Source organism: Podarcis liolepis, assembly GCF_965112155.1.
Source record: "Podarcis liolepis genome assembly, chromosome: 14".
NCBI lineage: Eukaryota > Metazoa > Chordata > Lepidosauria > Squamata > Lacertidae > Podarcis > Podarcis liolepis.
The window spans coordinates 46,933,804-46,954,897 of record NC_139569.1 but is presented as its reverse complement, the minus strand read 5'-3'; the positions used below and the strand labels follow the sequence as shown (position 1 = coordinate 46,954,897).

The 21,094-nt window shown below is 47.7% G+C and overlaps 2 protein-coding genes across 5 annotated transcripts in view; one reads left to right on the top strand and one right to left on the bottom strand.

The window, feature by feature from the left end:
- Positions 1-20,193, top strand: part of ALPK3 (alpha kinase 3) — an 85,369-nt gene extending 65,176 nt beyond the window's left edge. For both annotated transcript variants that reach the window (XM_083475536.1, XM_083475537.1), the window contains 5 exons: positions 161-435; positions 1,472-1,560; positions 2,228-2,442; positions 5,510-5,558; positions 7,196-20,193. In XM_083475536.1, coding sequence (XP_083331662.1) covers positions 161-435; positions 1,472-1,560; positions 2,228-2,442; positions 5,510-5,558; positions 7,196-7,538 — 971 coding nt within the window. In that variant the 3' untranslated portion in view covers positions 7,539-20,193. The remainder of the gene's footprint in view (positions 1-160; positions 436-1,471; positions 1,561-2,227; positions 2,443-5,509; positions 5,559-7,195) is intronic.
- The window catches only part of LOC310693489 (sodium/nucleoside cotransporter 1-like), a 24,764-nt gene continuing 14,113 nt past the window's right edge, over positions 10,444-21,094 (bottom strand). For all 3 annotated transcript variants that reach the window (XM_083475690.1, XM_083475689.1, XM_083475691.1), the window contains 4 exons: positions 19,117-19,198; positions 18,778-18,876; positions 17,925-18,039; positions 10,444-10,646 (listed from right to left, as the gene is read on the bottom strand). In XM_083475690.1, coding sequence (XP_083331816.1) covers positions 10,517-10,646; positions 17,925-18,039; positions 18,778-18,876; positions 19,117-19,198 — 426 coding nt within the window. In that variant the 3' untranslated portion in view covers positions 10,444-10,516. The remainder of the gene's footprint in view (positions 10,647-17,924; positions 18,040-18,777; positions 18,877-19,116; positions 19,199-21,094) is intronic.

The window sequence follows — 21,094 nt, the reverse complement described above, 5'->3', positions numbered from 1 at the left end:
TCCCTTCCACCTGTTGCTGAAGAACAAGTCATGCCTCCTAGATCATTCAGTGGACCTTTTCCCCCATCCCTGTCTCCACCACGAGAACTGAGTCCTGTCAGGTTGGCCATCGTCTCCTTCCCCCACTCTTTGAGCCCCACACCTTCTCCCTCTCTTGCAGTTGGTGAAGAGATTGAGATGACGCCCATGGTGTTTGCCAAAGGCCTGGCTGACTCCGGCTTCTGGGGGGACAAGCTCTTTGGCCGGATCATGATGGAGGACCTGGAGGTGGGCCAAGGTTACCTGCGCAAGGCATGTCGCGCCCGTGCCATCTACGGCCTCGAGCCGGTGTTTGAGTCTGGGCACACAGGCATCATCAAGGTCCGCAACCTCATCGCTTTTGGTGGGCGCAGTGAGAACACCCTGGTGGAGAGGAACTATGACATCACCATCCAGGTGGGTAGAGGGAGACTCGGTGCTCTGCTGCTTGCCAAATGGCCTTGGCTGGCTCAGAGTTGGAGCCTTTGCTTAGCATGTAGAAGGTCCCAGGTTTGATCCTGGCCAAGGTATCCTCCTGGAATGGCTCTGGGTGTTGGGGGCGCTGCTTTGCAGTCATTCCACTCTTTCCTGTAGGGTTGTTACCAGGTAAAAAGCATTGAGGGTGCATCTGCATAGTTTCATGGCTTCTGGATTCACCAAAGCTTTCATTCTGCTCCCATTGTGTCAGGCTTCAGGGAATCACCTTCCTCTCCTGTGGCCATAGATAAAGCAGAACAAAGGAAAAGGAGTCTTCTTACCAGTTAGAAACTTTAATAATCACAGCAAGAGAATGAAGAACACATCTCCGAGTAATGGCGGTGCTCCCAATTAAGTGTTCCACCCCCTTCTACATCACTTCTACATCTCGCAATCTGAGCTTGTCCCCTCTGTGCTTGCTGTTTAGCCACTTTCTGAGCTCTTCTCAACTTTGGGGAGGGCGGTGGAGGAAGGCTGTCTAGAGACTGTGAATCTGTTAACCCTCTCCCTTCCAGTGTTTCTTCTCCTAGCTGTTCCCCATCCAGTATTTCCCAGCTTCTGCCTTCTGAACTATGTCCCCTCTGCAAACCACTGTTCCAAATCTATACTGTCCTCCTGCTCCTGGGAAGATTCGGGATCTGGAGCAGGAGCAGGAGGAGGCTCCCACCATTGCTCCTCAGTGCAGCCCTCCCAAGCACGGTCCCTGACACATTGTGGCTTAATTCCTACATGCAGCTGCTATGGGCAGTCACCCAGAGATGATCTTCACCAGTGTGCAGATGCCACCCAGATCTGTCTCTCCATCCCATCTGAATCAGGAGAGGCTGTGCAAGTGCTTAGACCACTGCCTGTCTTGGGTCGCTTTGCTTAAGCATCCTCTCTGCCTGCCGATTTTGTGTCCACGAGTGTATCACCCCTCCATTCTGCCTGCAAAGTCTAAAAGTGTCATGGAGGATTGTTTGTTTGCTTTCCGTAGGAATGCAAGATCCAGAATTCGAGTCGGGAATACTGCAAGATCTTTGCTGCCGAGGCCAAAGCCATCCCTGCCTTTGGTCCAGTGCCTGAGTAAGTTGTATCTCTGCAGTCCAGCCAGCAAGTCCCACTGAAAAGGGTTCATAGAATCATAGAATTGTGGAGTTGGAAGCGACCACAAGGACCATCTAGTATAACCCCTTGCAATGCAGGAATCCTTTGCCCAATGTGGGGCTCAAACCCATGACCCTGAGATTAAGAGTCTCATGCTCTACCAATTATGCTATCTCGGAGTTTTTGAATCCAACCCTGCAATCCTGATACCCTGATAGGAACAATGGGCAGGTAGGCGGAAAGGAGCCAGTCTCTCTCTGCAGCAGGAGCGAGGACCTGTGGCCCCCCAGAAATTAGTGGACCACAACTCCCATCAGCCCCAGACAGCACGGTCAGGAATGATGGCTGCCTCCTCTCCTTCTGCACCCAATTGGCAGTGCTGCCAAGGACCGGAGGGCAATGCCAGTAGAGGCTGTGGCTCCTTGCTCTTGTCCCTGCTCATGTGTCCGGTGTCTGGGCAGCAGCAGCAGCTGACACCAGGACCAGGAGGCTCTGGAGGTCACAGTGGCTTCTTTGCTGGGAATTAGTGGGTGTCCTGGTAGAGTTGTCCCCCTGATGCCAGCTCTGTCCAGGTGTGCGAGCGCTTGACCTGGTTGCAATGCTCTGAGCAGCCGCACCAACCAAAGTGGGAATCTGTTTTTGACAGAATCATCCCTCTTTACCTGATCTACCGCCCGGCAAACAATATTCCCTATGCCACCATGGAGGAGGACCTGCCCGGCCAGTTCGAGTGCTACTGTGGGCGAAGAAATGGCGGCCTGGCTCCAGCCAGCCTCTCCGAGGTTGGGCAAAAGTGTTGCGCCTTCCAGCACTGGCTGTACCAGTGGACAAATGGCAACATCCTGGTGACAGACTTGGAAGGTGAGGCTCACGTCCCTGTCCCCTCACTCTCTGGGAATGGCTTCAGGGCAGTGGGGGTGGAGGGTGAAGCCCTGTTATTTGTCAAGGGGTATGGAGTCCAGTTCTGGGTGCCATATTTTTAGGAGTGTATCTAGAGGGGGGGGCGTTCATTGGGTTGCCCACTTCTACACCATCTCCACCTCTGCAGTGTCACACCCTGCCGTGACCTACAGATGTACGCAACCTTCCAAACGTTAGTCGCGCCACAGATTTGCATCAGGGCATTACAGTATTAGCAGTTCAGCCTTCAATCTCTTTTGTAAGGAGTCTTGATGAGCGGGACGGGGGTGGTGCTGGATGGTCTTGCCTGCCCACCCCTCCACCCCCAATTTCTGTGCATTGGGTCCAAGGTGATAAGAGGCTTGATGTGCACGCAGTAGCTCGTGCATAGGAACTCTGCTTGTGATCAGGAAGTTTCTTGCTGTCCTTTTTTATTTCAATCTTTACAGAGAGAGGCTATAGAACCCAGCCTTTTGGATAATGGCATTGTCCCAAGTGAATTTCTAACCCTGTCTCTCCCACTTCCTCATTCATCTCCTCTACATGTGCAGCTACGTGCCCTCTGTCTTTGAGCTCTTTGCTCTCCTACTTTTTTTTTTTTATAAAATTTTTTATTGGTTTTACAAAATTTTTAAAACAATACAAACATATAAAAAGACATACAAACACGTATAGTTTCATAGCCTTTTTTTCATAAACCTTGTTTCTCAGACTCCCCCGTACCTCCCCTTTCTGCATCCCAATGTCCAAAATTTTTTAGCAACTTCTAAATATTTCTGTCAAGCCTCTGTCCTCTTAATCTTTCCTTTGGTCTAATCTTATATCACTGTAACCCTTTCTTTCTCAAAACCTCAACATTCTAACATTCATCGAGTTTATAGTAGTCCTTAAGATAAATTTTAAATTTCTTCCATTCTTCTTCCGCCGTCTCCTTCCCCTGATCGCGGATTCTGCCAGTCATCTCAGCCAGTGTCATATAGTCCATCACTTTCATCTGCCATTCTTCCAGAGTGGGTAGATCTTGTATCTTCCAGTACTTTGCGATAAGTATTCTTGCTGCTGTCGTAGCATACATAAAAAAAATTCTATCTTTCTTTGACACCAATTGGTCGACAATGCCTAAGAGAAAGGCCTCTGGTTTTTTAGGGAAAGTACATTTAAGTACCTTTTTCATTTCATTGTATATCATATCCCAGAAAGCCTTGATCTTCGGGCACGTCCACCAAAGGTGATAGAAAGTACCTTCAGTTTCTTTACACTTCCAACACTTATTGTCAGGCAGGTGATAAATTTTTGCTAGCTTGACTGGGGTCATATGCCACCTATAGATCATTTTCATAATATTTTCCTTGAAAGCATTGCATGCCGTAAATTTTATACCGGTGTTCCACAACCATTCCCAGTCAGCAAACATAATGTTATGACCAATGTCCTGTGCCCACTTAATCATAACCGATTTAACTGTTTCATCTTGTGTATTCCATTTCAGCAGCAAATTATACATTCTTGACAAGTTCTTAGTATTGGGTTCTAACAATTCGGTTTCTAGTTTTGATTTCTCCACCTGGAAGCCAATTTTCCTGTCTTGTTTGTAAACCTCCATTATTTGATAATAATGGAACCAATCTCGTACTTTAGGTTTCAGTTTCTCATGACTCTGTAATTTCAATTTGTCTCCATCTTGTTCCAAAATTTCCCAATACTTTGGCCATCCGGCCTCCATATTGAGTTTTTTAAATGCCTTAGCCTCCAAGGGTGACAGCCATCTAGGGGTTTTGTTTTCCAATAGATCTTTGTATCTTGTCCAAACATTAAATAATGCTTTTCTAACGATATGGTTTTTAAAGGCCCTATGCACTTTGATTTTATCATACCATAAATATGCATGCCAACCAAATGTATTATTGAAACCTTCTAAATCCAAGATATCTGTATTCTCGAGGAGCATCCACTCTTTCAGCCAGCAAAACGCTGCTGCTTCATAGTACAATTTTAAGTCCGGCAGGGCAAATCCCCCTCTTTCTTTTGCATCTGTAAGTACTTTAAATTTTATTCTGGGCTTTTTGCCCTGCCAGACAAATTTCGCAATGTCTTTCTGCCACCTCTTGAAACAGTCCATCTTGTCAAGAATCTGCAAAGTTTGAAACAAAAATAGCATTCTAGGCAATACATTCATCTTGATAACTGCAATTCGGCCTAACAATGATAGTTTCAAATTTGACCATATTTCTTAGATCTTTTTTAATTTCTGACCAACATTTTTCATAGTTGTCCTTATACAAGTTCAAGTTTTTAGATGTCAAGTGAACCCCTAGGTATTTCACCTTCTTACTTCTGCTCTCCTACTTTTAAGGCTCGCCAGGTTCTGGGAGATGGAGGGTCTGGAATGCTTTCGAATAACAATGTGTCAGCCAGTTGGCTGCTCTGTCTCTGCCTGCTTCTCCTCCTCTCCCATTATTTCCCAACTTTCCCCCCTCATCTGCCTCTGAGCTGTGACCTCTCTCAAACCCCTGTTGTAAATCTGTACTGTCTTCCTCTTCTTCCTCCTTGGAAGAGTCAGGATGGGGAGGTGGTCTCCACCATTCCTCCTCTGCCCGGTCCCTTACGGGGGCACAGGAAGGACCAGCAGATGCAGTCAGTCCCATTCTCTGCTCAACATTGTTGTTCGGTATGTCAGTTGAACCATGAGTAGGCTTAGGGTTGAGTTTAGGGTTAGGGTTTACATCTTCTAGGCCCCCAGTAAGCGCTGCAGCAGAATTGATTTGGGTTGGGCTAGGATAGGCTTCCTCAACCTCGGCCCTCCAGATGTTTTGAGACTACAATTCCGATCATCCCTGACCAATGGGCCTGCTAGCTAGGGATCATGGGAGTTGTAGGCCAAAATCATCTGGAGGGCTGAGGTTGAGGAAGCCTGGGCTAAGAGTATGGAGTCCAGACTTGCCAGGTCCCATTAGCTCCGCAAAAGGTAGGGGCTGCTTACCTCTTTGCCGATCTGCTCCATGACCTAGAGGTTGGGTGTCTCTTACAGGTGTTGAGTGGAAGGTTACCAATGTCAAGATTGCTACCAAAACAAAGGGGTAAGTGACCACCTAGCAATGCAGTGTGTTGGGGACATCTTTCTCGACCCTGATGCCATGGGACAAAGGGCTGAATCAGGACACCTGAGCCCTGTTGCCAAAGGCTCATCTAGTCCACCATCTTGCTCCCAACCAGATGCCTCAGGAAATTCTGCAAGCGGGGCATGTGTGCTTGCAGGCCATCGAGATTGGAACGGGGGTGTGCAGGGAAAAGGGGGCTTCGCTTTTTCCCTTGTGCCACAGCCCTAATGAAAATGAAGCTGTCATTGGCACCAATGGCTGCTTCCCACCCCTGGCCAAATTGACAGGCTCATGCCCGCTTTGGGGCTCCCAGAGTGTCCCATGGCACTACCCTGAACAGCTATGGCTTCCATCTCCATCTTCGGAGTCTGCAGACTGCTGTAGACCAGGGGTGGGGGGGAGCTGCGGCAACTCTGGGGGTTGCTGGACTCCCCAACTCTCATTAGACCCAGTCAGCATGGCCAGTGGCTAGGGACAATGAGAGCTGTGGTCCAGCAACATCTGGAAAGCCACAGCTGGCTCACCACCGCTGCAGAAGATTTGGGTGTGGTTGGGACCTAGAATGCAGTGGACCTAGAACTGAGACCAGATAAAGCTTTTGGTCACAATTGCTCAGCAAAGGAGAGGGACAATCCGGTTTCCTGGTGGCTTGCTATATGATCCAGGCTTGGGGGGCTCAGGGGGAAGAGCTGATTTATGCACTTAGGTGCACAGAGATTCAAAAGGGAATATCCTTAACAGAAGCACCGCAGTCCCTACATACAATTTAAGAAAACAATTCTTAGTTCACAAGCTCATCTTTTAAGTCAGCAAAATATAGAGACTAAAGGTGATATTCAATGTTAGTCATACTTAGACTAACTGAACTTAAGTGACTCAAGTCCATTCATTCCAGTGGGTTTACTCTTGAGTATGACAGGCTAACGTTTGATATTGCCCATTATCATTGTAACTGTCCCATGACAATAATACATCTGATAATATAATACTTGACATGTTTCAACCCATACAGGTCTTTTCAGTAGTAAAACGGAGATCTATATCCATTTACAAAACAACATGAAAATCTGTGGTATGGAAATACATATTCTTACGGCATCAGCAGAACTGAAAATGCATATAGATATTTTTTAAAAGCAACTTTCAACCTCTGAAAGAACAACTCCACATCTAAATAGTATACTTTGACTAAAATGCTTCTGTTTACAATGTTTTGCAAACAGTAAGCATCAAGAGTATTACTGCCATATACGTGGACCATTATTGGGCATTTTCATTTAGTGTGCATATTTGGCTCATACTATATATGAATTTGTGAATTAAGAATCGTTTCCTTAATCTGGAGGCAAGTTCCCTGATACTTAGAACTTCTTATGGGACCTGCTAAAGGTCTTAATAAATATCCCTTCAACAATCCACACAGTACAGGAGAGTGTTTGCTCTTCCTTCTCAGTTTCTTGTGAGGCATTTTGTGTTATGCCACGTAACCCATGGCAGCCATTTTGCGGCTGATGCCCACGGGCACTCTCTCGACATTCCACATCGACCCGTATGAGCTGGGCGGGGAGGGCTGGGAGTGAGCTTGCCCAGGTGTGTAATCCTCTCTTTATTGCCAGGTACCAAGGCCTCAAGGAGAGCTGCTCCCCCAGCCTGATCGACCACTTTGAGGCATCTCACCAGTGTAACCACTTCTGCCATCTCCTGGGCCTGAAGAGCATTGAAATCCCCCAGCCTCCGCCGAAAGGCAAGGGCTCTCGGAGCCCCATAATGGGCAGGAAGACCCCGTCAGCCCAGTCCAGCCCCCAGCTGCAGAAGAAAGGCCTGGCTAGCCCCCAGGCCTCCAGGAAAGGTTCTGTGAGCCCCAAGAGTGCCCGGAAGTGCCCTGAAAACGCGGGAGAGTTGCAGCCGGTAGCAAGGCCCAAAGGAGGGGACAGTGGCAAGGCCAGCTGGCTGCAGTGAACAGGCGCGGGGACCCTCTTCAGAAGTGCGCTGTGTGTGCCTGGGGGAAGGGGTGCTGCTGCTGCTGCCCCCGCCGTACTCGCCTGCGTGGCTCCTCCCCTCCAGTGTGTGCGGCTTATGGTGTGTGAGGGAGGGAGCCACGCTGATGCGCCTCGGAGAGAGGACCCCGCCAGCACACCACTCGTGGGGGTGGGGGCTTGGGAAGGGATCGGGAAAAGGACGGACTGTGTGGATGCACAATGCCACCAGCGCTGTGTGGGACTCGGAGCCCCACGCACCCCTTGTGTGCATTTGCGGCATCTCAGCTGTGTGCGCTAGATGTCCTGTGGACATGGGCTGCTCCTCTGGGTCCCATAGGGATGCAGCCCAAAGCAGGGGCTAAACTCCTCGGGGCGTGGAGCCCTGGCAGGAATGGCGGCTGGGCCCTGTGTTCTGTTGGCTCCAGGGAGGGCCCTGCCGATTGGACTCCCAACACCAGCACTTCCCCACAGAAGAGCCGTCGCTCGCTGCTTTCCCCATGATTGTCTGGGCCCATCATCACAGCGAGCCCTTTGACACGCAGTCTGGCCAGTCTGCCCACCCTATTGATCTCCCCTATGACGGAAAAGAGAGGATGGATTCTTTTCTTTCCCCGTGGGTGGAAGAAGCAGCTTTCTTGATGGGGCTGTGTCTGAGGAGGGTATGGTTCTGTCTTCCTGGGCCTGCACTTAGGGCAATAAAAATGTCAAGTGGTTTCATGTGTTTAGAAGAGAGAAGGGGGGTTTCTTATGCTTCACTGAGGTTTAGATCAGGTCTGAGGCAGCCAGCTCCCTTCATTCCTGACCACTGGCCATGTCAGTCAGAGCTGATGGGAATTGGAGTCTGACAACACCTGGAAGGCCACAGACTCTCAGCCCCCAGATTTGACTCTCCTGGCTGCTTCCTTTCCATTAGTGCCTCATTGTGCAGCATGTGGGTTGCGCGCAGAAGGTCCCAGGTTCTTTCCCTGTGGTCTCCAGGTTCAGCAGATCTGATCCTCTTGAAACTGCTGCAAATCACAGTGCTGGGCCCCATGGATGATGCCATTCTAGATGTCTGTAAGCTGCTACTGTCCTCAAATAGCAACACACCCCCCCCTCTGTCATTGTGCTTCATTCTGCTGTCTGGCTACTCCTGACAATGTAGTTGGGTTTCATCTGCCATCATCCCTGATCACTGACCATGTTGTTATGTTCTAAGATGGGAGAAGTGTGACCTTCTAATCTAGGTGCCCCTTGAGATGTTGGGCTACAACTCCCCTGCTGCCTGGGGCTGATGAGAGTTGGAGTCCAGTAACATCAGGAGGTCACTAGTTTCTACCTCTGGCCTAGTCAGATAGAAATGGCTCTTCCTTAACAAGGAACCCGCTTTCTGTTGAAATATTCGATGGCGCTTCTTCTTCTCCTTTTCCTCTCGTACTGTGCAACTGTTTTTTTTCTGAGCTTCCTCCAAATCCAACAAGTGAGATGTTGGTGGAGGGGCAATTCAGAGAGGACCCCTTGGAGCAGTAAACCGAAAGCATTTAGGAAGACATTCGGAACATAGATGCCACAGACTAACCTCTCACCATTGACTCTGATCCATTGACGTCTGATGCGGGTCTCTTTATTCCTGCTATTAAATGATACCTTTCCTTACCCTTCCTAGGAATAAGCCTAGACTGAGACCTACTTTAGGGGCAAGGAAGATTCAGCAGGGTGATACAAAAGAGTTGGTGGTGGTTCTGGCAAGGAGGGTTTCCTTTGCAGGTCGGCGCATGGTGCGTTTCCAGAATTTTGCTAAGGATTTTGCGCAGTAAGTAAGTGTCAATAATGCTTGTTGGTTGTAGAAGCAAAAGAACAGCGTTAGTTCAAGCTGTGGAGAAGACTCCAGCCTGTTGGGTCATGCAGCAAGAGTATAGAATTTTGTTTTGCAGCTCATCAAAGTGCCTGCTGAAGCTGGGATCTTGGCAGCAACGGGCCAAATCCTGGCTACAAGGCGGCCTCTTTTTCAGGAACTACCTTGTAAGACTTCTTGCCTTGACACAGCTTAAAGTTGATTCTCCGGAGAGATGGACTGGATAGGAAGTTCTAGGTTTGTGGCCCAATAATTGCTGATTGAATATAAAGAGAGCAGGAAAGTACCTCACTCATGAAAGCAACTGAGAGCTGTCTGTTGAATTTCTGGGTATGCACATGTGCGTCCTTTTCCAGGCTTTTTGTAAAACTATGGAACCTAAACCTGAGAGCATCAATCTTCCCTACAAAAACATGGGAGGCATGCTAGCTTATTTTTAAAGGTCTAACTGGCGGCTGATGCCTGTTTACTCAGAAGTTAGTCCCACTGAATTTGGTGGTTCTTACTGCTGGGGAGTGTTCATAGGAATGCTGCAATTCCTCTACCATTTAACCTGAGAGCAAGCTCTTTTGAATTCAAGGGAACCTGCTTCTGAGAAGAGACGCTTAGGATGACACTATAAGTCACTAAGGGAAGGGGAGACTCAGGTTAGTTCGTAGAAGCCAAAGCACAAAAAGCCATGAAAATAATGACATCCTCTTTCTGCTTGACTGAAGAGCAGCGAATACTTCTTGGCTGAACAGTCTGCCCAAAATTGCTGGGAAATCTTGTGAATGTCTCGCCAGCCAACTCTTCCTGCCTGTCCAGCTTTTCTTATATCACAAAACAGAGAAGCAGGCAGCAGCTCTTGCACTGGACATGCCAGAAAATAGCCTCTTGCTTCCATTGGACGTGACTGGGCAATGTGACCTGAAAATACACTGGGATTTTTCAATGAATCTTTAGAGAAGGGCCAACATCTTCCCCTGTTGCTCTTACATTTGACGCTGATATTTCTGCCCTTGCTAGCCAAGATCTGCATTGCAATTTAACACACACAATCAGACCAGTACACTTCCTATAAATACTTTATTGCATCTTTGTTGTCCAAGCAAGACCCTCTTTTGCGCTGTGCTCCGGAGCCGTTATGGCTTGGGACAGGCTGTGGCATTATAGTGAGCACAGCACTGTTGCAGATACATCGCCGAAGTCCCAACATCCAAGCTTTCCCAAATGCCGGAGAAAGAAAGGGAACCGTTTGTTGCAGTTGAGGTGCTATGAAAGAAAGAAAAATATATGAGGAACTAAAGCATCAGGATTGCATCTCCTGGCACCAAAATATCCTTCTAATCTGCCTGCACTAATCAAGAGCATTAATTTTGATAAAAGGGACCTGGCGAGAGCATGGCTGCTTTGCAACCTTGGCCCATCGATTCATATCCAATCAAAGAGGCACATCTAATGGTTTTCCTGCAAACATGCATTAGCTTAGGTGCTTTAATAAAAAACACCATTGCCCAATAAGAATAATAACAGCTATTATTATTATTTTATTCATTTACCCACTCTTCATCCTGTGTTCTCAGGGCAGGTGGCAACAATTAAAGCACAAAATAAAGTCCAGTAGAAATTAAAATTACAGAAATCACGTGGGTCCTAAACATACACATCTCAAGTATCAAAAGTCAGGGTAAAGATGTGCATCTTCTGAAACTGGAAAGTCCACCATGGTGCTCTGATTAAGAAATACTGGAATAAAGATGACGAAGTAAAAATGGTGTTGGAGGAAGTAACCTACATTGTCGTCATGCTGTTGTGCAGCTTCTGACTTCACTGCAAATTCTGGTAGTTGTGCCGCTTAATCCTGTTCATGCCTCCTTGGAAATAAATGCCACTTAGTTTAATGGGGCTTACTTTTAGGCAAGTGTGGGTAGGACTGCATCCGACGTGTCATTTTTTTTAGAATCCAAAAACTTTCAACTTTCATTTTCTCAACCTCATGGTTAAGAAAATCTTGAATGCATCTGAAGGTACAGGCAGATGCAAACATTTTAATTGGTTGTGACATTGACTCAGGAGGCTGGTGGCTACAGGCTGTAAAGTCTGCTCCTTTGCTCATGCCAATGGCCATTTGGAGAAAGCCCCATTGTTGAGTGATAGAGCACATGCTTTGTATGAAAAATACCCCACGTTCAGTTTCTGGCATCTGCAGGTAGGGCTGAGAAAGACTTGGATTAGAGGTAGGGAACTTGTGTTCCTCATGTTGCTTGACTATTACAGGTTTGCTGAATCTTCCAAACCAGCCAGCAATAAATGTTTTTCAAAGGAAAATGGGTGCCATCTGCTGGTCATGCTCATCTTCACAAGAAAGACCTCCAGGGACACTGAAATGGCCACAGTTACGCCACAAGCAGCATATGGGGTCAAAACGGAATATAATGCGCAGATCGCTGAAGTGCTTAGCTCATCGTTGCAAATGTATGCACAGGTGGCCATGAAGAAAAGCTTCACCAGCATGCATTCATGGGCCCTCCCACATTTAAAATTGTATTTTTAAAAAGTGTGCTGCCTTGACCTTTGGCTGGGCAGATGCAGGCAAGCAGACTTGCTCCCCTGCCTCCATGACACTTGCAGTTCCCAGTGGTGGCAATGAAGTTGAATTAGTCTGATCTAAGCCGGAGGGCCTGTAGCACAGTGGCAAAACACATGCGCTGCATGCAGAAGACCTCAGGTTCTGTCCCTGGCATTTTCAGCTAAAAGGTCCAGGGAGCAGGATTGCTCTGCCTGAGACTCCTAAGAGCTGCTGTCAGTGTAGCGAGTACTGGTTCAAATGGACAATGTAGTCAACTTGACCATGTGAGACACCATCCTCTGACCAGAGGACACTATATTCCCCCACCCCCAGTGGGTCTAAACCACTGAGCCTAGGGCTTGCCAATCAGAAGGTCGGGGGTTCAAATCCCCACGACGGGGTGAGCTCCTGTTGTTCGGTCCCTGCTCCTGCCAACCTAGCAGTTTGAAAGCATGTCAAAGTGCAAGTAGATAAATAGGTACCACTCCGGCGGGAAGGTAAACGGCGTTTCTGTGCACTGCTCTGGTTCGCCAGAAGCGGTTTAGTCATGCTGGCCACATGACCTGGAAGCTGTCTGCAGACAAACGCTGGCTCCCTTGGCCAGTAAAGTGAGATGAGCGCTGCAACCCCAGAGTCGTCCGCGACTGGACTTAACAGTCAGGGGTCCCTTTACCTTTGCTTTACTCCCAGCTTATCAAAAGGATGGAGGATCCTAGTTCTCCCACCATCACATCTTCAAATGATGGTGGGAATCTGGCTTAATTTTTGAAAAAGGTACAGGACACCTAATCCACACAGTCCACAAGTGCCGGAGGCAGGCTTGGCCCAGGTTGGTCCACATGCTCATTGAGATTGTGCAATTTGTAAAGAAAGGGATTCAGTGAAATTGGGACCTGCATGCTGCTTCCTCTCTTGGGCACTTCCTCTGTTTCATGCCAAGTGGTTAGGAGTGCCTGGAGTCTGAGAGAGAGACTCCTTGGTTGCTCTAGTGTGCAGAGATGCTTGCTTCCTCTGATTGTTTTCTGGCCATTTCTTTTCTGCATTACCTTCCTCTTGTTAGTTGCAGAATGTCTCCTGTCATTGGCAACACCATTTGGATCTGTGCCAGGAAGATTAAGAAGGAGTCAGAGTCTCATAACATTGCCTTGTCTAGAAAATTGCTTTAGCTGTTTACATAGCAGTTTGTGTTGCCATTACGTTGTGAGTATACTGGAGAACTCCCATTTCTGTGCAAAGGAATTGAAGTTCTCAGATGCAAACTGAGTCCCATTATCTGAACACACTGTGTTGGGGACACCAAATCTTGCAAAATGAGCCTTCAGTTTACTGATGACTGCCTTATTTCTAGCATCTGAATTGCCTTCAATCTCCCAGAAATTGGGAGTAGTAATCCAATGTGACCAGATAACTCCTGCTCCCTGAAGGTGAGCAACATAACTCCAACATTTCCCCATGATTTTTATGGGTAGCACATGCAGTGGAAGAATCTATGTTGTTGATTTATGCATGATCAACAGGAGTCACATCCTGCTATCAAGAATTAATTCCTGGTGTGTGTTCATTCCTGGCCAGTAAACACACTCTGCCCAAGTGTTTTTCCCCAACTTTCTCATGCAAGAAGGCTGGAACAACTGTTCTCTGCTTTGAAATGAAAGATTCCTTCTTCCACAGTGAGCTCATCTTTGATTAGGAAATATTGTTCTGCTCCTGGTGGTAGCTGATTCTTGTCTTCAGTCCATCCTTTTACTATTGCTTCCTTAACAGTGCACCTAGATGTATTCTTCAGCAGCCTCCTCAATTTCATGGATATTGGTTGCTGATATTGGGAGATAGTGCAATGTATTGATCCCTTCAATGTCTTTGCCCCTTTCTGTAGATTTTTTGCCATTGGCTGTATATGCTTTGCTAAGGATGTCTGCTAACTACCTGTCATCAGTGTGGACACAGTAATCTCTTTGAGCCCTCAGGAGGTGGCTTTGTTGTTATTGTCTAAAGTGATAGCATTGACTGCATGACCATAGGTTGTTGCTGGAATTGCAAAACTCCAAAAATTCATTGCAAGGAATTCTGTGTCTGGTTATAATTCTGTCCAGTCCCCTGTAGGGTGTGCTCACAAAGGCCATTAGGTGGCCCAGTACAAGGTCTGAACTGAGGCCTTTCTTAGACGCATTACATTGGAGTGTCTGTTTGTTGTTCTGTCTGACAGTCCTGCAAGGCTGGGGCATTAGCAATCGTTTCTTTCTCTGAAATGAATGTGTGGTATTGTGGACCTCTCCATTCCTACTGAACTTCCTTCTGGTAAGTTGTCACATTGGCTTCACAATTGTGGCCAAATGAAGACAGAATTTGGGCGACGAAACATTCCAATAATGTATTGCACTTCTGGAGCTGGCATGGCTCAGGTTGCCTCAAGTGTGTGAGGGTCTTTTGAGCCTCCATACCTGTCCATCATATGTTAACTTTATCTTTCTCACCTGCATTTTTCCCTGCCTTCTGTTTAATGTCTTTGTCTTTGCATCGTTGTGGAAAGGCTTTTGATTTCCTGCCATGATCCTGCACAGCCTTCATCTACTATGTGGATATTCTCTTCTTTTATTTTCACTCCACCCTTCTAGGTCTGCTCTGAAAGACCTCTGTAATGCTGGACAGATCCCCACTGGCATATGAAGCCACCCAAAGTGACTAAATGGAGTTGCAGCGATTGCAAGCGTGCTGGAATCCTTATTTAGAAACGTGTGCCAAAATCTGTTCTTTGTATCGCAGAGAAGAACGTAGAAGATTCTAGCTTTTGAAAGTCAGAGGAACCAGGGACAGGGAACCAGGAGCTAGCAGTTGAGCTATGAGGCTGAAACCAAGACGCAATCTGGGAAGGCAGAGTTGAATCAAGCAGAAATCACAACCAAAGGGCTATCTAGATGTCGGAGCTGAGACCAAAGCCAGCAGGAAAGAGCAATCCAGGAGGCCAAAGGGCAGAGCCAGAAGGCAGGTCTGAAGAGCAAAGCCAGAATTGAAAAGCAAGCCAAAAGTCAGGACCAAAGGTGAAAAACATATCAGAGCTTGATAAGCCTTGTTGCTCAGGCCAAGGTCTAACCAAAGCAGAAAGCTCTTTCTAGCCCTTTCTGACCAGGAGGGTCCAGTGGCCAGTATGTGTGGGCAGAGTCAGTCCAGGGCCTACAAATGCTCAATTGCTAGGCAAATGCTCCTACATGCAGTTCTGTGGCTTGGCACATGGGCCAGCTCTACACAGGTGGGAAGGTTTCCAGTTCAAGCCACAGCAGTTCTTGATAGGAAATTCTGGCAGTGTTTTATCTACCGTAGGTACTGGATCGTGGCATTTCTCCAGTGTTCGAGTTTAGGCCTTTGTTGGTCACTGCAGCTTGCCTGATCACTTCTTTCCCACTAAGGTGGTGTATACCCAGGAAGCAGGGGCTGATGCTGATGCTGAGGTATCAGTGCTGTGGAGCATTTCAAGTTGCTCTCTTGCTGGATTATATGAGGCAGCAGGAGGAGTCTTTTTCATGGCATGTAAACCACTCCTGCTGCTGAGTCTACCTCAGGTTGCACCATCCAGGCATGCTTCACTAATGACAATATCCTAGTATGTTTGTAAAATCTCCATTGCACATGGAAGAAGCACTCTTTTTTTCTGAACGGAGGAAAGAAAATTCTGATGCTAGGCCTTGGATCATGCCCGTGGCCTCCATTGCAGAACTCTACACAACAGGTCTTTCTGGTTTTCCACAACTGTTGCATTTCCCCATTGGCTGCATTGTGTTGTCATTGTACATGATCTTTGTTCGTCTACTCTGTTTGATACGTTTGGGATTCAGTTTGAATTGCAGGAAACCCCGCTGGTTGCATTGCAGCTGCTGTGATGCTTCTTTGCCTGTGACCCAACAGTTTGAACCTCAATCTATTTTTGTGGATTGAGGACAGCCGTAATGTCCCCAGTACTGTCTGATGTCTGTGTCTCGTCCCTCCAGGTCAACTTTTGACCTGTCTCTAATGGGCTTCCTTTGGCTTTCACACATAGCATTGAAGGGACTGAGCCTGTCGCATTCCCGGAAGCACTGCTCTGGTACCAGGCACTACACTTTCATGCTGTCTCCCATACATCTAATAGTGGGTGCTTTTCTTCGGCATGTTGCCTCGCTGCATGTTCTTAAGGGCTTTCAGTCTCTTGTGTGCAGGCACCAGTCCACCATCAAATCGCCTTCCCTGAGCAGCCATTCTCACAGGGAGTTGTCCACGGACAGGAAGGTGCCATAGACTCTCTTTTCCCTAATAGAAGAATTGGTTCAATCTTCAAAATAGCAAGCAGTACACAAGGCAGGCAATGGCATAAGAGTCAATGCTTTCCCTCTTCAAAAAATATCTCCATTGGGGGGTCAATGGGTGGCAAGAAGCCATAGGGCTCCCATAAATGGTGTTGGTGCAGAATCATCTTCCACTTTAGAGCACTGCAAACCCCTCTGCCCAACTTCTCTAAGAGATAAGGACAAAAGCTTCACTTTCCTCCTGAGAGTCACTCTGTTACATGACCAGCTCTGTGTAGAGTTTGAACATAAGTCCACCAGCTTCGTTGCTGAGTTGAGATTCTGTCTGTAAAATCCAGAAGATCAGGCACTCTAGGGCTGTTGCGTTCCAGAACTCAGCTGCTGCCACCACGTTTTAAGCTTTAAGGTGAAGCGATGGTTGGCAACTTGAACGGTGTTCAAAAGGGATTAGATGGGTTCATGGAGGATAAGGCTTTTGGGGGCAACTAGTCACGATGAATGTATACTACCTCCCATATCAGAGGCAGGCTGCCTCTGGATACCAGTTGCTGGAAACATGAGGGGGGGCTCTTTTCCTTGCATCCTGCCAGTGGGCTTCCTAGAGTAGTTTGCCACCTTGTTGAATGTTGGGCTAGATGGACCTTTGGTCTGACACAGCAGGTCTTTTAAGTTGTAAAGAGAGAGATTCGGCAGAAGCTAGGCCTGCCAAAAACCTTCATTGAACCAGAGAGCGATGCACCAAATATTTGACAGCTAAAAGCTCTTTGTCTAGAAACAGATTCCTTCCAGGAAAGCTGCTCTCTTAAGATCCTTTAAACACATCAAAGAAATGACTGGGAGACCAAGGCAAACAACGGTATGTCGTTGAATTGGCTTCTAGAGGGTTACCTCTCTGCCTTTTCCAGGGACATCTCCTGTGCTTTTGGATTTCACACTCCCAGCTCCCAACCAAAAGAATAGGCAGCTAACATAATTGGCTTGCCCCAAAAGTAGAATCAAAAAAGATGTGAGGACATCTAATTCATTTAAATATATGTGCATTTAAAAAAATAATTGTCCCAATAGTAGCACATTCCGAGAGGATGGTTTAAGACTGGCCAGGTGGCAAATGAGACGACAGCGCAGAATGAGAGCATCGCCACATTTTTGCCTCCAGCACAGAAATGCACAGAGCCGGGCAGTGCCAAGTTACCTGTTTCAGGGAGGCTCTTAGGCAAGATACCTTCAATGGGCTCCCTCTCTGTGGTGCTGCTCCCCTACGACCACCATTGTCACCAGAGGCAGCTGCTCTCTTCTGCGCCATTGCTACTGCCTGCTTGCTTGTTGGGCCGAGAACTAGTGAGCAAGCTGGCAGCAGTCCCTGCTCCTGCTCCCTGTTTGCATCATTACTCCCCTTGGATCCAAGTCAGAAGCGGGTAAACAGGGGGCCTGCAGTGCTGAAGAGAAATAGCAGCTCCAGGGAGCTCTGATTGGCGGAACCCCTAATAATAATAAATTATTATTATTATTTGGCAGGTGCCTGGCTATGCCTTCTGTTGGTGCTGGCACAACCAGGCGATGTTGCACACACTTGCATGGGCATCTGATCATCTCCTGGCTTCCCTATAACTTACTGCTCCCACTTCCCCTGCTGGCTGGAGGTGGCCATGTAGCTTTTGCAAACACCAGCACTGCAAGGGGAATGGGTAAGAGGAATACACTCACCAGGTGAACAAGTCTTGGCAGCAAATATAGACTGGGTAGCTGGTAGAGTTTAGGTTGGTTTTGCTGAAGAAGTCTAGGCAGTCAGTCACCCCTCCTCTGGGCACATAAAGGATACCTGTTGTGGGTTGCAGAGTCCATGAGAGAAGGCTGGGAAGTTGGTGAGAGTTATATACAATTGGTGGCACTTGCCCAGGAGATCTGCATGTCTTTGGGCTGGTACTCAGTGTTTGGGAGTGACTTTGTCCACCAGCCTTTTGTATGGCATTGTTGTTTGCATAGTATATTGATGGGACAAGCAAGGTTCTTTGGGGTTGGCTGAGTGCATCCCTTTTTTCCATGTATGGCTATCATAAATCCTAGCCCTTGCATATAGCTTGACCTCTCCCTTCTCTCCAGAATGGATGTAGCTTAGTGGCAGAGCATCGATTTGCTTTGTGTGCGGAAATCAATCTCAGGTTTAAACCCCAGCATCTCCTGGTGGGTCTGGAAATGTCCCCTGCTTGAAACCACTGCCAGTCAGAGTAGACAGTATTGGGCTAGATGGACCAATGGTCTGACTCAGATTAAGGCAGCTTCCTACATGTTCCCATTTCCAACAGTTAGTTTCTCCTTTCCCCCTCTTTTTGTTCTCCCAGGATCCTTATGGCTCCTGATTTTGAATGTGACAAGGGCAAACTGACCCTTTCCCCTAATCCTGGCATGGGGATCTGTGGCCTCCCAGATGCAGGAACAATTCCCATCATCCCTAACCATTGGTTGAGCTAGCTGGGAGTTCAGTAACACCCAGAGAGCCATAGGCTCCCTTTCCTTGAACCCTTGGGCCCCTTTCTGCCACCAAACACCCATATGTTACCTGCGAGGCATGCATTGATCAGCGACACACAGGCTCCAGTGAACAAAGCCCGGGGAACGATGCTGGAAAATTCACCCTTGCGTTGCGGTGCCATGGACGCTTAACACACACAAAAAAAATAGCTGGATGAGCAGGATGAACTGGATCAAGTGACTATATATGGGGTTTCCTCCTGATTTGTTCACACCAGGTCGAACCCCCCCCCCCAAGTGTCTCCAGTGTGTTAGCCGGGGCAGGCAGTTCCAGGAAGCCACAGCAGTTGAAGACATAGCTATGGGCTGGACAGTTTCTCCTCCTGATCTCAGAGCTTACATGTTCCTCACCGGATGGCCAACTTACTCAAGCCTCCCAGCATGATCCCAATGGAGCTCAGATTGGCAAATCCACAAAGAGCAAAGGTTGTTATGATTTCAGCTCTCTCCTGGGGAACAAGAGAGACAATGTGATCAGTTCTGCTGTAACAGCACAAGTGGCCCCATGCCAATCACTCCTGCCATACTGAATACTGGCCTCTCTCTTTGCCCTGTTGCAGGGGTGCTCTGTGGGAAGCAGCATCAGCATCCCAATGCAATCAAGAGCATACAGTAATTCAGTGCTAGCTAGTTGAGGGGTTGCTCCTTGTTTCTGAGTTCTGGATCAACAGATCAGGGGTGCCGTCTAGACCTTGTTGGACTCCCAACTCATCAGCCCCAGCCAGTGTGGCCAGTGGTGAGGGATGATGGGAGCTGTAGTCCAACATCTGTAGGGCACCACATTGACCGCCTCTACACCAAGATGCACGGCAAGCTGGAGTGTAGAAGCCCAGCTCTTTGCAAGAAGTAGTATTTTTCCATCTTGCTTTGCTCACCAGGAGTTTGGGAGCTGCAAGGCTCACCCTAGTGTACACAAGAGAACATGCTTCTTTCGAGTCTAGCAAACTCTGTCCCTTCATTGCCTCACTTGGACAGCTTACCTACCTCCTAAACATGGATTACCCAGGACGCATTGTCAGAATCCTTCATGTATTTTCTTTTTTGGGAGGGAGGGGCCAGCCCTGTGATTCCTCGGGAAATATGAAGGCACATTTTTCTGATGGAAATCCAAGGGCTGGGTGAGCCTGAGGCTCCTACTTCGCTGTTTGCACCAAAACCCACGCCTTTGTATTGCATGTGAGTCCAAAACAGCATCCCGCAACGGGAGGACTGTGGACAAGGAATCAAAACATAAATGGCAAATGAGGAATATTGGTTTCCTTCAAACGGGTTGAAAGTTATTTCGTGTGCAAATTTAAGGCAGCCGTCTAAGTGCTATAATGGAAAGTGCATTTTAATTGTTGACTGTTTGTGAACAGCCCTCCTAGTTTCTCTCAAACCTAACCCAACCTATGTAACTTCATTACTTTCCTGAATAAATGTTGTGTTTGTTTTACTATATAAATATTGGACTCAAGATCAGTAAATAGGGGTGCTGAATGGAGAAGACTTCAGCTACTCCAAGTCTGTTGCCTGGGTGGAGTAAATGGAGCCAAGAACCCAAACAGCCTGATGATGGAGCACCTGAGGAATGGCCGCTGGGACCAGAGCTGGGCTGCTTGTGATTCTGGAGGAGGACACTAACTCAGGAGCAGAGCAAATGCTTTTGCATCAGGGTGGGGAGCCCCCAGCCTGCCAAGAATTCATATTTGGCCCATGAGGCTGTTTCCCCCAAACTATACCTACATGCCTGGTGCTTGGTGTCATATATGATCAAGGGTGGAGCAGGTAGAGATGCAACTACCAGGTCACAACTGACAGCCTTTAAGTGCACTCTCTGTTGTGCACTGGCAAGGGAAAGTGGGCTTTGGCAAACGGTATTCATTTGCAGATAGGTGGTACAGTCAAAGCCTGCTGGATCTAGTGTTCCCTTGGGGAACACCCTCATACACCCATTGCTGGGGCGGCATGCGGTGCTTTGAAGTCTCAACTTCGGGACTTCAAAGTGCCAAATTACCTGAGGTCTTCGACTAGAGGCAATTGATGTGTGGGCAACCCCACACACCTGTCAGATTTGGCCCATGAAGCCTAAAAGGTCTCCCACCCCTGATTTCCATGGCAGAAATGCCAGGTTCAGTTCCTGGTATTTTCAGTTTAAAAGGAGTAGGTAGCAGGGGGTGGGAAACCCTGAATTGCTGCTGCCAGTCACAACAGGCAACACTGGGCTGGATGATTTGATATAGGGAAACTTCCTGGGTACCCAAGAGAAAATGAGCAAGGGACAAAAGAAAAATGACTTGTTGGATTTGGGTAATCAGGAGTTCCACTGCCAACACAGAAGGCAGCAATGAGCTTCGGGATGTGCA